The sequence below is a fragment of the Mytilus galloprovincialis genome, chromosome 11, assembly GCF_965363235.1.
Source record: "Mytilus galloprovincialis chromosome 11, xbMytGall1.hap1.1, whole genome shotgun sequence".
Classification (NCBI taxonomy): Eukaryota; Metazoa; Mollusca; class Bivalvia; order Mytilida; family Mytilidae; genus Mytilus; species Mytilus galloprovincialis.
In genome coordinates, this window is record NC_134848.1 from 81,645,038 (window position 1) to 81,660,947 (window position 15,910).

Sequence of the window (15,910 nt, forward strand, 5' to 3'; positions counted from 1 at the left end):
TGTTTTAATGCGTAATCGATACATCTTTAAACGACTGCAAATCATCCAAAATGACTTTCTTAAAGGAGCAACCACTTTACTTCAAAAAAAAGATGGGGGTTCTGAGTCAGAATTTGTTCTCGCGCGAAAGTTTATATTTAGTTTTTTTTTCGATGGTACCAATTCAATATCTAACACTATAACGTATGGGGAAACTTTGGATTCAGAATATTTTTCATTCTAATCATCTGTATGACCCATTTTCTTTAAATCAAATAGTTGAAAATCCATCCCCCCTTTTTTTAAAGTCAAATGGACGTTCCCTAACTGCTGGAAAAGTTGTTCGAAAATTTGGCCGGTTCATAATGAACCTTTAAATGACATATAGTTTACAAGTGTGAACAAATCTTATGTACAGGTAGCTAAACAAGGTGTATAGATGTGAACAAATTTAATGTGAAACCAGTGTACATTACATTAAACCAAATGTAAACATGTTTACTGTACACGGCGTTTGATGTGAACACGGCCTATATTTTGTTTGATATAAATACATAAGTTTTGTCACATTTTACCACACAGTAATAGTGTAAGAATAAACTGCAGCTGTAAATATTTATACACAGGACACACTAAAGTAACATGGTACTCATCTTCAACACTTTTTATATTACAGCAATAAATTATCTGTTTTCTCTTGGTATATTTGTATATCGCCTTATCTCAACATATAACTTCATAGTACTACTACGAAGCTTTGTGAAAAAATATCAATATAATCTATGTAATCTTCAAAACAGAAATCTAATTTTATAATTCCGTACATTGTAAGTTTCTTACAATCCTGTATAGATGCAAACCAGATTTGAATATATGCATCTTTAATTCTAGTTTTATTAATCTAATGATTGTTTTATACCAGACTGCTGATACCATACATAGTTGAAACCACAACTAAACAATAGGTCACGAACATAAGAAACCTATTTAGTTTTACCATTATTTGCATCTCTGAGTAACAATATATAGATATTATAAACAATAAGTGGTTTATGAGTTGCAATTTTAATAAATATCTAAAAAAAAATATGTTTGCTGATTACATTCTTCGCCATATAAAACTACATTTGGCGTACTTTTACCCAGTTTCAAAATAGATCGACGAAAACGGTTATGGATAATTTAAACATCAATTCCACGACGGAAACCCCGAATTTCTGAAGCATATATTATCACAGACACAACCATACGATCGAACAAATCACATTACTTTTTCTTTGTCAAGTATAAACCATTTGTAGAAATATTCAGAGCTGCCAAAAATCGTGAACCTTGTAAGGCAAATCTCTTCTGTGTTTGTAAAATTTTTACATTACAGTGTATCAGCATACCAAGATATATATACGAATCGACAATTTCTAGTTCTTCGTTGTTGTAGAAAATTTTTGCAGTTACCGGTTGCGAGTAATTTTTGAATGCAACAACTTTCGTTTTGTTAGTATTAACTTCTATATTCTATTATCACAGTAAATAAGAAGTTTACCAAGTAGTTCCTGTAGAATTTCAAGAGATTTCCTAAATAATATTGTATCGTCTGCAAATAGTTGAAGTATATCAGTAAGATATGACCATAATTACCATTGAGCTAACACCACTCCGTTATAGTTTACGAATTAGAACACTCCTGTTCATTTTGACAGACGTGTACGGAAGTCTGCAAAAACAATAAAGTTTTGTATGTCAAACTGCTATGTTTCCATGGACACTTTTCCGATAAAGTTTGTACATGTTGTAGTTTATGTTCTTTGAAATTCTTATATTATTTTCAGAGGGTAAATGTTGATTTATTTTCAAAATTTGATGAAAATTAAACGAGCCAAAAATATTTTAGTGTAGGTGTTTTTTTTTCTTTTATATTTACATTTCTTTATATTGATGACAAGTTAAGACTGCTTAAACTCTTCTTCATACATGCAAGTTAAGAAAGTACAGGGATATTCAAAAACATACTACATAAATTAGGTAAATAAAGTATAAGTCAACTTTCATCAAACTATTTTAAGCATCATTTTTAAGATAAACTGGAAATAATTTCTGTATCCTAAGAACTTAGAATATATTTAGGAAAAATGGCTGACACAAACATACTGATGTTTTCTAGTTTTCTTGTAGTTTGTCACTAATAAATAATGTTTGAACTTTATTTTATCTTTATACATTTTTAAAAATCTACCAAAACACCGAAGAGTTAATCTTTTAAGGCAGATTGTTTTGGGGAAATTTCACTAATTTAAAATCCTTTTTTTCATTTCCTTTATTTTTTTTAGAATGTTTATACATTTTGTACATGCTTGATCTTTTTGATGGAGAGTTGTCTCATGGACAATCATGTCACATCTTCTATAAATATATATAGGCTATGAACGCTACTGATTAAAAAAAGTAGAGCAATATATGTGTGTTATAAATATTAAATGCATGGCATTTATATGATTGCTATAATGTTCCTTAACAACTGTATATCTTCCGTATGTTTAATAGTTTATGTTGAAATCCATTGGAATATTTCTTTAAATAGAAAACTAGAATTAAGTTAAAATACAACTTTGTTTTCATTTCACTATCAATTCATACACAAATGCACGGACATATTTAGTATTTGAATATTCAACAGGCTTTCTTCAGGGAAATGTATTTACATTCAAATAAAAACCAACTCGTAAATATCATTCTTTTTTTTTATAACGTTGCCACTATGTCAGTCTGGGGTCTCACTGGCAGAAGTAAGTTTTATTTACCTGATTGTGTTAACTTTCTATAACTTCAACAGGTAAAACTATTTTACCTATGCAAATATGCTGAATTTACCTAAATAGGTTAAAAAAAAGTAACCTGGATTATCTCCCTTTCACCATTGATCTTTTTTTTTATTTGATCAACTTAATACAGATATGTTCCTAGTCAACTTGATTTTTTGATTACCTCCCTTATTTTTGTTTACTATTTTAAGTAAATACTATAATTCAGTTAAATTTGAAAGACAAGTTTTAATGACTTTCACAAATTCTATATCGGGTATTCGTAGGTACATTGTTACTGTTGAATCAAGGAAAAGAATAATACAGTTTAAACAAATGTTTTATTAATCAATATAAAACTAAACAACTGACAGTCAAAGGAATATGTGTTTTTGAACAAAAGTCATTCATGAAATATAAAAAAGATAATTCCATGATAATAACATATACATGCATCTTATTTAATAACACAAATAACAAAAGAAATTGTTTATCAGCTGGTTTATACACTTTCATGACTAGTGAAAGCTATCAGTAGCTAAATTAAAGTTCAACTATGTGTTATTCTACATAAACAAACAGATACAAGGACAGGTACATAGAAAACCATAATCATCAGTCAATGTTATAACTTAAGACAAGTTATTAGAGAAAATATCAGGCATACTGTTATTGTGTGAATTCTAATAGGGTTATCTCCTCATAACATCAGTTATGTTAAAAAAAATCACAAGTAGGTTATTATACAAAGAAACAACGGGTGCAATAATGTTATTCAGTTATCACTGAAATTTTGGTTGGTTAAAAGCAGATCAAGTCAAATAATTTAAAATTTAGCGCTGATAGTTTTGTTGTTTATATATAGTTTAATTCCAACATTTGCCTCATTTCTAGTGAAACATTGTGGGCACACCGATTACCATTTGTTGTATTTTTAAGATAACTTCTTCTTTAATTTTCTTTAAGAAATTAATTTAATATTTTCACAATTTTGGGATTACTTATTAAGCAATTTGTCAATGATACTGTTTGATTAAATGGTTACTATTTCTTCAATTTCAACTGAAAAGATGTTTACAAACAAGATAGGGTCAAGCCAAAATTAACAACATGCATGTAATTACAGTTTGAAGTTGTCTTCCCCAAAATAATCATTGAAAGTGTAATAACAAGCATGTTGTTACTTCCTGCTTGACCCCGACTTGTTGCTTTACATCTGTAGTTACTTTTCCTCAATGACCAGTAGATTTTACAACAGTTGTTTGCAGATTAATTACCACTTAATTGTAAGGTACCATAGATAAATTGCTAAAATAATCCCCAAAGCATGAAAATGTTAAATCCATTCCAGTAAAAATCAGACTCAAGAAGAAGTGAAGAGTGGAATTTAAAAGTATCCAACCCTATTTGTGTTTCACCTGACCAAAATGTCTCTGATAACTGACATTTGTTATTACAGCCATTGTTTCTATGACACAGACAATTCATGAACTGTTTGTAGTGTTGTTTAAGGGTTGATCTAAGTCAAAATAAGAAAGGAGTTATCATATATGAATTCAAACAAAAACACATAAAAACTTGGTGCATACTTGCTTAACACAAAGATAAAATTGGAAATACATAAGTACAGAAAAATAAAAAACATTGTAGAAATAAAATACAGCCTCTATCTACCATGATTACTATTTACATAGATGTACAATGTGAATAACAAAATTTTATATTCCTGAGACTGCTAAAAATTCACAACAGGGTTTGCCATCCATACATAAAAACTGATTAAAATGGAATTGTGACATTCTAAAATATAAAGATTAATTATCTAATAGTTGATAAAAAGAAAAAAAACAAAAAACTGCTGCACAATGAGAGCATGATACGCCTATATATCGTAGAAATATGCAGATTTCTACACCACCACAGCGGTAATACAGTGTAAGAGATATTCTTAAGTAACGGCGCAAAAAAGAAGAAAGTACAAAAACTTGAGACCATCACAAAAAATTGTTAAGTTTGAAGTAATTCACATAGGATGAACTCAAAATATGGTGCAACATGTTAACACAGACATTTTTTTTAACAATAATGTGTTCCGTCTTAAAAGGCAGGCGTATACAAATAACTGAATACAAGGCTAAACAATCAGATAAATTACTTCAAATCCTCCTTTATTCCACCAGAATTTCGTTAACATTCCTGAGATTTTAAAAGTGATAACAAGAGCTCACATGGCCAATAGGGCTAGGAAAGCTCAATGGAGAAATGAAAGCACCACATGGGACTTACAAAAGTATATAAAACAATAAAGTGCTTATAAAATGATTGCTTTATATACAATGAACATCAATAAATTCAATTAGAATGAACATGATAAATACAGTAACATATACCTGTAAAAAAGTAACAATATTTAAAAAAAAAAATGGCCCTACATGTATATGATAAATTTCAACATTTTTCATCAGCAATACATATCAAAATGTCATGTGCATGCTCTAATGGATCATAAAAAGTATTGAACGGTTCATTCAAGACATATTCATACAGTTACAGGATTATTCTCTATAATATCAAAAAGCTGAAATAAAAAATGCAAACACATTTTGTAACGTAACATCAAGCTTTTATGACATTCATGACATATCGCTGAAAAACATCTCAATTGAACGCCTCTTAGCAATTTGTGCAGGAGGTTTCAATTTCCTCTTTACACTTCTTCTTTCTACCATACTTTGGTCAATAACTTCTGGCCAAATGAACTTTCCTATTTTATTTTTTTTCATAAAAGACACATCAATGTCTTGTTCTGCTACACTGATGATCTGAAAACAAAATATAATTGATTTCGTTGGTTTTTAAAACTAAGTATGTAATAAATAGAAAAAACAAGTATGGACACAGACCAGCTTGGATAGTATCCAGCATTCTGCGAGTATTGCATGGCAATACATAGTCCCCATCCAGTTAAAATGCATTGTTCCCGAAAAAACAAAATTCAAACTTGATCTGTAACTTGTCATGTTAAATCTATATATAGTTATCAAAGTTATATATACCAAATATCAAATCAATATAGTCAAGCATGACAAAACAAGAATATTAATGTGTCCATAGTACAGGGATCTATTTAAATAAATTTTAAGGCTCATACTTTCAAAAGCTTGGAACAAGTGAAGTCTAATATTTTAACAAAATACTACTGTTTACCAACCTTTCCAATGAATTGCTTTGTTCTTGATGTTTTTTCTATTTGAAGTTCCACCAGAACAAAATCATCTGAAACCAAAAAAAAAAAATTAATCCGTATTTCCCACAACTAATTTTGTCCCCCAAATATTCCTGATAAAGTGTGTTATTACTTCTGTCAATGTTGAAAGTACAGTAAAGAAGTTGAAACATTTCCTTTCTGTACATACTAACTGGTTTATTTAAATGTGATGTATAATGATCATCTTTCAGCAGTTCCCTATTTATGTGTGAATATTTTGTAAATATAATGAACTTGCAACATGAAAGACAGTAGCAAAGTATACCTTTACTTAAAATGTCCTCTGGTTGTTCTGGTGTTTTAGTTTGTTCTTGTGTTTTCTCTGATTGTTCTTGTGCTTCAATTTGTTGTTCTTGTGTTTCCTTTGGTTGTTCTTGTGTTTCCTCTGGTTGTTCTTGTGTTTCCTCTGATTGTACTTGTGCTTCAATTTGATGTTCTTGTGTTTTCTCTGGTTGTTCTTGTGCTTCAGTTTGTTGTTCTTGTGTTTCCTTTGGTTGTTCTTGTGTTTCCTTTGGTTGTTCTTGTGTTTCCTCTGGTTGTTCTTGTGTTTCCTCTGATTGTACTTGTGCTTCAATTTGTTGTTCTTGTGTTTCCTCTGGTTGTTCTTGTGCTTCAGTTTGTTGTTTTTGTGTTTCCTCTGGTTGTTCTTGTGCTTCAATTTGTTGTTTTTGTGTTTCCTCTGGTTGTTCTTGTGCTTCAGTTTGTTGATCTGATGTTTCCTCTGGCTGTTCTGGTGTTTCAGTTGGTTCCTTTAAATAACAGTTGTTAATCTTTATTGTTTATCGGATTCAGGACTTTTGGTTTCTTAAGTTAAATATTATTGAACAAGAGGCTCTATAGAGCATGAATCTCTCATCTTGTTTGATCTTTTAAAATCAATCGGGTTCAGAACCTATCCAGTATATCTTATCATGATCCTTTGTTTTTAATTCAATTTTCTGTGTGCATACTTTTAGAATAATTATAAGAGCTGATTTGCTCAGTGTATGATAAATATTTCCAGTTATGGTATACATTCTTCTGCATTTATTTCCATATTTTTCTAGAAATTCATACTTGCATGTTTTTAGTATAACTATTGTGAGTTTACTAAAAAAAGAATTTGTGTTTCAGTTATGGTCATGTAGACCTAGACTTATGCTCATCAGGTATCCCTAGCTTATATGTTTCCTCCTTTGTAATATTTAGAATATATCCAATTTGATTTCTCTTATGGGGATACAACTGATGGATTATTTTTAAACAGTATGGCAACTGAATTATAATAGTATTTCCATGTGACAGAAACAAGAAATGCATGATCGAAATTAGGAATATCAACTTCTTCTTCTTCTTGTCTCCGTATGAGCCTCCTTTAAATAGGAGCACCACCATAGTTATGGCGTATAAAGGAGGACATTTAGAGCCTGTATCGGTACAGATTAATGTGAGCATTTGCCTACCCAATTCCCCAGCCAGGCCGTGACGGGTCTTATTACCAGAAAGTTAACCTTCCCAAAACATAAATACAATGCAATCAAATAAAACATACGAACTCACACACTCACCTGATTCGCTCAGTCCTCAAAGTATAAAAAGTGTATTTTTTCTATGTATCAAATATCCTTTTTTAATATCTGTGTGTTTTGAATGGGAAAGGGTCACCCCGGATGCCCCACAAATGCCTTGGCAAAATACGTCTAAGGTAATAACGAGGAATCGGTTAGGACAAAATCTATCAAAACCGACACTACCAAATGCCCGCTGTATCAAGGTAGAGGAAAGCCGAAAATCCTACTGAATAGGATCTCGGAAAGAAACTACCGAACCATTAGGAGAACAGCAAGAACTCTCAGACTTCAAATGATAGGTCTGATAGTTTCCAATGGAAACTACTAATGGTTCCCATATGGGCAGAGCACGTGTCTCAAACATACCTGAAAATATCTGCAGAGGTTTTCCTCAACAAGAAAATAATGACCGAAATTGAAAGTATATAATCTATGGATGATAAAATGCATCCAAGAAAGCAATTTAGAAGACTAATTTGGATGATGTTGATGGATTCTCTCTGCAAAAATTTCACGTCCGTTCTCATCGACACCCACGTATATTATTCATGCAAACAAGACATACAACATGTATGTACTTACTTTGGCAGTTGGATCAACAGAAAAATCCATATTTTCCATCAGGACAGAGGCCTCTCTGTAATAAAGCAATTAACTTTGTCAAATGTCAACAAAAAAAAATAATCAAAATTTCTTTAAACAAATTGAGAAAAAAGAAAATCCTTTCACATGATTGATATTGATATATCTGCTCCCAAAAAATTGAAGATTAAATAATAAGAAATGATTTAGATACATGCAAAAATGGCATACTTGATACGGAGTTGTAAGTTTTCAAGCAGTATCTTGATAATAATAGTCGGAATTCCGTTTAAAGTAAATACTTATACAAATCTTAAGACATATAGTGAGTGTCATGCTAACATTAGTAAAGAACTATTCAACACAACATCTTCCAAAACAATTACAGGACTCATTTCCCGGCTGTCTGGAACTTCCATGACACTACAATTAGAATTATATCATTTTTCAGCAAAAAGTTCAGATTTTGACAATTAAACCAGTAAAACACTAAGATAAAGCAAAATTCTTATACCATACACATTTTGTCAAAAAAACAGTGATAAGTTAGCCATTTGATGACAATTATGTTGCCATTATTTCCTTCATAGAAACAGGTCATGAAATCAAGTGTTTTTTCTTTTGTTTTTTAAACATTTCTTTAATATTTCTAGACATCAATATTTGAGAAGACTGTAATTGGGAACATTGTTTTAATTTAATATAAGATACCTACTTTTCATCTTCATATACAAGAACCTTTGCTGTTTTCCTCTTTGGTCTGGAAAAAAAGAAGTTTAAAGTAACATCAAATACAAAAAATAATTTTCTGCGAACTAAAATATTTTTGTTTGTTAATTTGTCATATTGAAAAAGATGCATGTGTGAAATTTTAAACAAATAACAGTGGATTAAAACTACACCTGAGAACAAGAATGATCTGTAATTATCTCAAAAGCTTTTTACCTCAATTTCACAGAACCAACATCATCTTCTAATAAATAAACAGGACTCATTGCATGATCCTCACTGCTTGTCATTTCAATGTTGCTACAAATTAAAATTGTATGTCAATTACGATTTAAGAATTTAAGTCATGTATGTGTGTGTAGAGAGCAGGTTAAAATCCATCACTAATACCTGACTTATATAACTATCACAAATATAATTTATTAAACTAAGTACACTTACTAAGGCCAAATAACCCGACCATCCCTAGTTGAAACCCCCCGACCCTAGAACTCATTTCTGAAAAATAAATAATTATTCAAACGATCAAATTTTGAGGATTGTGAAATTAAATAATTAAATTCCAAAATTGCTGTCATCTGAATTTCAATCAGAAGTATTGATTATGTGTAAAATGCAACAACTTCATAACAGAATGAAACATTTAAATTAACTTAAAAAGGAGCACGACTGTTTATATCTATTTTTTTTTAAATTGCCGACCTACTGGCCCTTTTCAATGAAAAGGATGTAACTGGAACCACACATTAATATTTGAGTAGTCTGTAAATTATCAATGACTTATGCTTTATTCAGATGATACATACTTGTTATTTTCCAAGAGCACTTTTGATGATTTTCTCTTTACATTGTCAGATTTTCCACCTCTTCTTCCACCTCTTCCTCTACCACAGCCTCTGCCCCGGCTGCCCCTTGTTTTGGATCTATAAAACAGACACAGATACAGATCAGATGAGCAGGAATAAAACATACAAATGTTAATTGTACGAGTCTTCAAGTTTTGCAACAAGCCTGATAAGGAGAGATAATATGATACTGCCATGATTGATGAAACTATCTGTCTTACTTAAAACTGGTATTGTCCAATTTTGTTGAGATGTCACACTCACAGTCAGTAGGACATTAAATTGTTAATGGAAATCACTGAAGAAAATGTGCAGTTGCCTAAAACCCAAAATATCAACCAGAATTATCAGTATCAATTCAAATCACAGGATGTTAAGAACTTTCCACATTATTTCACTTTTTCTGTCCTGAGAAATTAAAATTAAAAAAAAAAATTTAGAGAAAAATTTCACCTTTCTGAAAAAAGTCTTTTTAACTCTCCTCTTCTTTTAGTAACTTCATTAGGCTGTTCACTAGAAATACATAAACAAAAATGATTAGTTTGGTGTACATATATGACAAGATATATCATAATTTAAAGTAATACTTTACACCTGCATACAATGTATACATCTCCCAATTGATACGATATTCCCATGCTTGCATTTCCTATCATGATTTTCTTGATAGAGGGTTGCTGCTCACAAGGAAGCTATGAAATCAAGACTACCAATTGAATTCATCTCTATGTCAATCTTATGGACGACACCACTCGATCGAGACCGTTCGCCCTAATAACATGTTCGCCCTAGGTCCGTTCGCTCTGAGTTCGTTCGCCCAGAGTCTGTTCGCCCTACTACAAAAATATTAATATTCAGGGCATTGAAGTTGAATAAACTTATTCAGATATTTCTATGGTATATATATCATGTATATTCTTGAAATTTATGGAAACATTGAAATATTTAAAAGTTTATGGCTTGTTTTTGATCATTAATTGTTCAATTACAAAATAATTCGGATAACTGATTATTGTGAAACTTGTCTTTTGATGGATTAATAATAAAAACAAACGTTTTATTTTGATAAAATATTCAGCTTGAAATTAACAAAACTAATGATGTACGAACTGTAAATTATGAAACGGATTTACAAGTTCATTTATTTATACTGCATACTTTCGTGATTGACTGATTACAATTATTTTGTTAACAAATATCAATAAAGTTAAATACATTGTATTCCAGTATTCTACTCTGCAAATCAAAGGGAAAATGATAAATTGATTGCGGCAATATAAATATTCTGACCTGGGCGAACAGGTATCAGGGCGAACAGGTACTAGGGCGAACATGAATCAGGGCGAACGGACCCGGACTCACCACGAGTTGGTTGACTGTAATGGAATAACTGTTATTTTCCTTACCTAGTAATTACAATCCCCTTCCGTTTCATGAATGTGACCTACCGAATTAAGACTATTTAACAGGATTTGTTATAACATAAACATTACTAAGGGGGCCACATGTGGAGTAGGATCTGCTTACCCTTCCAGAGCACCTGAGATTACCCCTATTTTTTTTATGGGTTTCGTGTTGCTTATTATTTAGTTTACCTACCGAATTAAGACTATTTAACAGGATTTGTTATAATATACATTTTGTAGGCAATACTAAGGGGGCCACATGTGGAGTAGGATCTGCTTACCCTTTCGGAGCACCTGAGATTACCCCTATTTTTTTATGGGGTTCGTGTTGCTTATTCTTTAGTTTTCTATGTTGTGTGTGCTATTTGTTGTCTGTTTATCTTTTTCATTTTTTGCCATGGCGTTGTCAGCTCATTTTTTCGATTTATGAGTTTGACTGTCCTTGGTATCTTTCGTCCCTCTTTTAGTTATTGTAAATATGAGCTTAGATATATAATGTCTGGTTTCTTTCAACCTTTTAAATGACACATTTCTTTTATGCATATTTTCTCTTTCTGCAATATGGGTTTCCTTTTCAACTAAAATGAATAAAGTATTGTTAAAGAAATGGTTCACGATTGACTTAAATCTAGGGGAAAGGAAATAATAAGAAATTCATTTACTCAACTTGTTTTTAATATTACTTACATTGAAAAGGTGCTTCAATTTGTTGTTCTTGTGTTTCCTCTGGTTGTTCTTGTGCTTCAGTTTGTTGTTTTTGTGTTTCCTCTGGTTGTTCTTGTGCTTCAATTTGTTGTTTTTGTGTTTCCTCTGGTTGTTCTTGTGCTTCAGTTTGTTGATCTGATGTTTCCTCTGGCTGTTCTAGTGTTTCAGTTGGTTCCTTTAAATAACAGTTGTTAATCTTTATTGTTTATCGGATTCAGGACTTTTGGTTTCTTAAGTTAAATATTATTGAACAAGAGGCTCTATAGAGCATGAATCTCTCATCTTGTTTGATCTTTTAAAATCAATCGGGTTCAGAACCTATCCAGTATATCTTATCATAATCCTTTGTTTTTAATTCAATTTTCTGTGTGCATACTTTTAGAATAATTATAAGAGCTGATTTGCTCAGTGTATGATAAATATTTCCAGTTATGGTATACATTCTTCTGCATTTATTTCCATATTTTTCTAGAAATTCATACTTGCATGTTTTTAGTATAACTATTGTGAGTTTACTAAAAAAAGAATTTGTGTTTCAGTTATGGTCATGTAGACCTAGACTTATGCTCATCAGGTATCCCTAGCTTATATGTTTCCTCCTTTGTAATATTTAGAATATATCTAATTTGATTTCTCTTATGGGGATACAACTGATGGATTATTTTTAAACAGTATGGCAACTGAATTATAATAGTATTTCCATGTGACAGAAACAAGAAATGCATGATCGAAATTAGGAATATCAACTTCTTCTTCTTCTTGTCTCCGTATGAGCCTCCTTTAAATAGGAGCACCACCATAGTTATGGCGTATAAAGGAGGACATTTAGAGCCTGTATCGGTACAGATTAATGTGAGCATTTGCCTACCCAATTCCCAAGCCAGGCCGTGACGGGTCTTATTACCAGAAAGTTAACCTTCCCAAAACATAAATACAATGCAATCAAATAAAACATACGAACTCACACACTCACCTGATTCGCTCAGTCCTCAAAGTATAAAAAGTGTATTTTTTCTATGTATCAAATATCCTTTTTTAATATCTGTGTGTTTTGAATGGGAAAGGGTCACCCCGGATGCCCCACAAATGCCTTGGCAAAATACGTCTAAGGTAATAACGAGGAATCGGTTAGGACAAAATCTATCAAAACCGACACTACCAAATGCCCTGCTGTATCAAGGTAGAGGAAAGCCGAAAATCCTACTGAATAGGATCTCGGAAAGAAACTACCGAACCATTAGGAGAACAGCAAGAACTCTCAGACTTCAAATGATAGGTCTGATAGTTTCCAATGGAAACTACTAATGGTTCCTATATGGGCAGAGCACGTGTCTCAAACATACCTGAAAATATCTGCAGAGGTTTTCCTCAACAAGAAAATAATGACCGAAATTGAAAGTATATAATCTATGGATGATAAAATGCATCCAAGAAAGCAATTTAGAAGACTAATTTGGATGATGTTGATGGATTCTCTCTGCAAAAATTTCACGTCCGTTCTCATCGACACCCACGTATATTATTCATGCAAACAAGACATACAACATGTATGTACTTACTTTGGCAGTTGGATCAACAGAAAAATCCATGTTTTCCATCAGGACAGAGGCCTCTCTGTAATAAAGCAATTAACTTTGTCAAATGTCAACAAAAAAAAATAATCAAAATTTCTTTAAACAAATTGAGAAAAAAGAAAATCCTTTCACATGATTGATATTGATATATCTGCTCCCAAAAAATTGAAAGATTAAATAATAAGAAATGATTTAGATACATGCAAAAATGGCATACTTGATACGGAGTTGTAAGTTTTCAAGCAGTATCTTGATAATAATAGTCGGAATTCCGTTTAAAGTAAATACTTATACAAATCTTAAGACATATAGTGAGTGTCATGCTAACATTAGTAAAGAACTATTCAACACAACATCTTCCAAAACAATTACAGGACTCATTTCCCGGCTGTCTGGAACTTCCATGACACTACAATTAGAATTATATCATTTTTCAGCAAAAAGTTCAGATTTTGACAATTAAACCAGTAAAACACTAAGATAAAGCAAAATTCTTATACCATACACATTTTGTCAAAAAAACAGTGATAAGTTAGCCATTTGATGACAATTATGTTGCCATTATTTCCTTCATAGAAACAGGTCATGAAATCAAGTGTTTTTTCTTTTGTTTTTTAAACATTTCTTTAATATTTCTAGACATCAATATTTGAGAAGACTGTAATTGGGAACATTGTTTTAATTTAATATAGGATACCTACTTTTCATCTTCATATACAAGAACCTTTGCTGTTTTCCTCTTTGGTCTGGAAAAAAAGAAGTTTAAAGTAACATCAAATACAAAAAATAATTTTCTGCGAACTAAAATATTTTTGTTTGTTAATTTGTCATATTGAAAAAGATGCATGTGTGAAATTTTAAACAAATAACAGTGGATTAAAACTACACCTGAGAACAAGAATGATCTGTAATTATCTCAAAAGCTTTTTACCTCAATTTCACAGAACCAACATCATCTTCTAATAAATAAACAGGACTCATTGCATGATCCTCACTGCTTGTCATTTCAATGTTGCTACAAATTAAAATTGTATGTCAATTACGATTTAAGAATTTAAGTCATGTATGTGTGTGTAGAGAGCAGGTTAAAATCCATCACTAATACCTGACTTATATAACTATCACAAATATAATTTATTAAACTAAGTACACTTACTAAGGCCAAATAACCCGACCATCCCTAGTTGAAACACCCCGACCCTTGAACTCATTTCTGAAAAATAAATAATTATTCAAACGATCAAATTTTGAGGATTGTGAAATTAAATAATTAAATTCCAAAATTGCTGTCATCTGAATTTCAATCAGAAGTATTGATTATGTGTAAAATGCAACAACTTCATAACAGAATGAAACATTTAAATTAACTTAAAAAGGAGGACGACTGTTTATATCTATCTTTTTTTAAATTGCCGACCTACTGGCCCTTTTCAATGAAAAGGATGTAACTGGAACCACACATTAATATTTGAGTAGTCTGTAAATTATCAATGACTTATGCTTTATTCAGATGATACATACTTGTTATTTTCCAAGAGCACTTTTGATGATTTTCTCTTTACATTGTCAGATTTTCCACCTCTTCTACCTCTTTCTCTACCACAGCCTCTGCCCCGGCAGCCCTCGTTTTGGATCTATAAAACAGACACAGATACAGATCAGATGAGCAGGAATAAAACATACAAATGTTAATTGTACGAGTCTTCAAGTTTTGCAACAAGCCTGATAAGGAGAGATACTGCCATGATTGATGAAACTATCTGTCTTACTTAAAACTGGCATTGTCCAATTTTGTTGAGATGTCACACTCACAGTCAGTAGGACATTAAATTGTTAATGGAAATCACTGAAGAAAATGTGCAAGTTGCCTAATTAGTTATCAAAAGTACCAGGATTATAATTTTATACGCCAGACGCGCGTTTCGTCTACATAAGACTCATCAGTGACGCTCAGATCAAAATAGTTAAAAAGCCAAACAAATACAAAGTTGAAGAGCATTGAGGACCCAAAATTCCAAAAAGTTGTGCCAAATACGGCTAAGGTAATCTACTCCTGGGGTAAGAAAATCCTTAGTTTTTTGAATAATTCAAAGTTTTGTAAACAGAAAATTTATAAAAATGACCATATAATTGATATTCATGTCAACACCGAAGTGCTGACTACTGGGCTGGTGATACCCTCGGGGACGAAACGTCGACGCGCGTTTCGTCTACATAAGACTCATCAGTGACGCTCAGATCAAAATAGTTAAAAAGCCAAACAAATACAAAGTTGAAGAGCATTGAGGACCCAAAATTCCAAAAAGTTGTGCCAAATACGGCTAAGGTAATCTACTCCTGGGGTAAGAAAATCCTTAGTTTTTTGAATAATTCAAAGTTTTGTAAACAGAAAATTTATAAAAATGACCATATAATTGATATTCATGTCAACACCGAAGTGCTGACTACTGGGCTGGTGATACCCTCGGGGACGA

The 15,910-nt window shown here is 31.6% G+C and overlaps 1 protein-coding gene across 1 annotated transcript; it reads right to left on the reverse strand.

Moving 5' to 3' along the window:
* Window positions 1-3,101: 3,101 nt before the first annotated feature.
* On the reverse strand, window positions 3,102-14,441 carry LOC143050933 (uncharacterized). The gene is made up of 11 exons (XM_076224034.1): window positions 14,368-14,441; window positions 13,422-13,476; window positions 11,841-12,037; window positions 10,205-10,264; window positions 9,713-9,829; window positions 9,123-9,206; window positions 8,893-8,937; window positions 8,178-8,232; window positions 6,311-6,794; window positions 5,989-6,053; window positions 3,102-5,599 (listed from the first exon to the last, which is right to left on the reverse strand). Exons 1-11 carry the CDS (start codon window positions 14,439-14,441, stop codon window positions 5,411-5,413), a joined length of 1,425 nt encoding a protein of 474 aa, XP_076080149.1. The 3' UTR covers window positions 3,102-5,410.
* Between the last annotated feature and the right edge of the window lie 1,469 nt (window positions 14,442-15,910).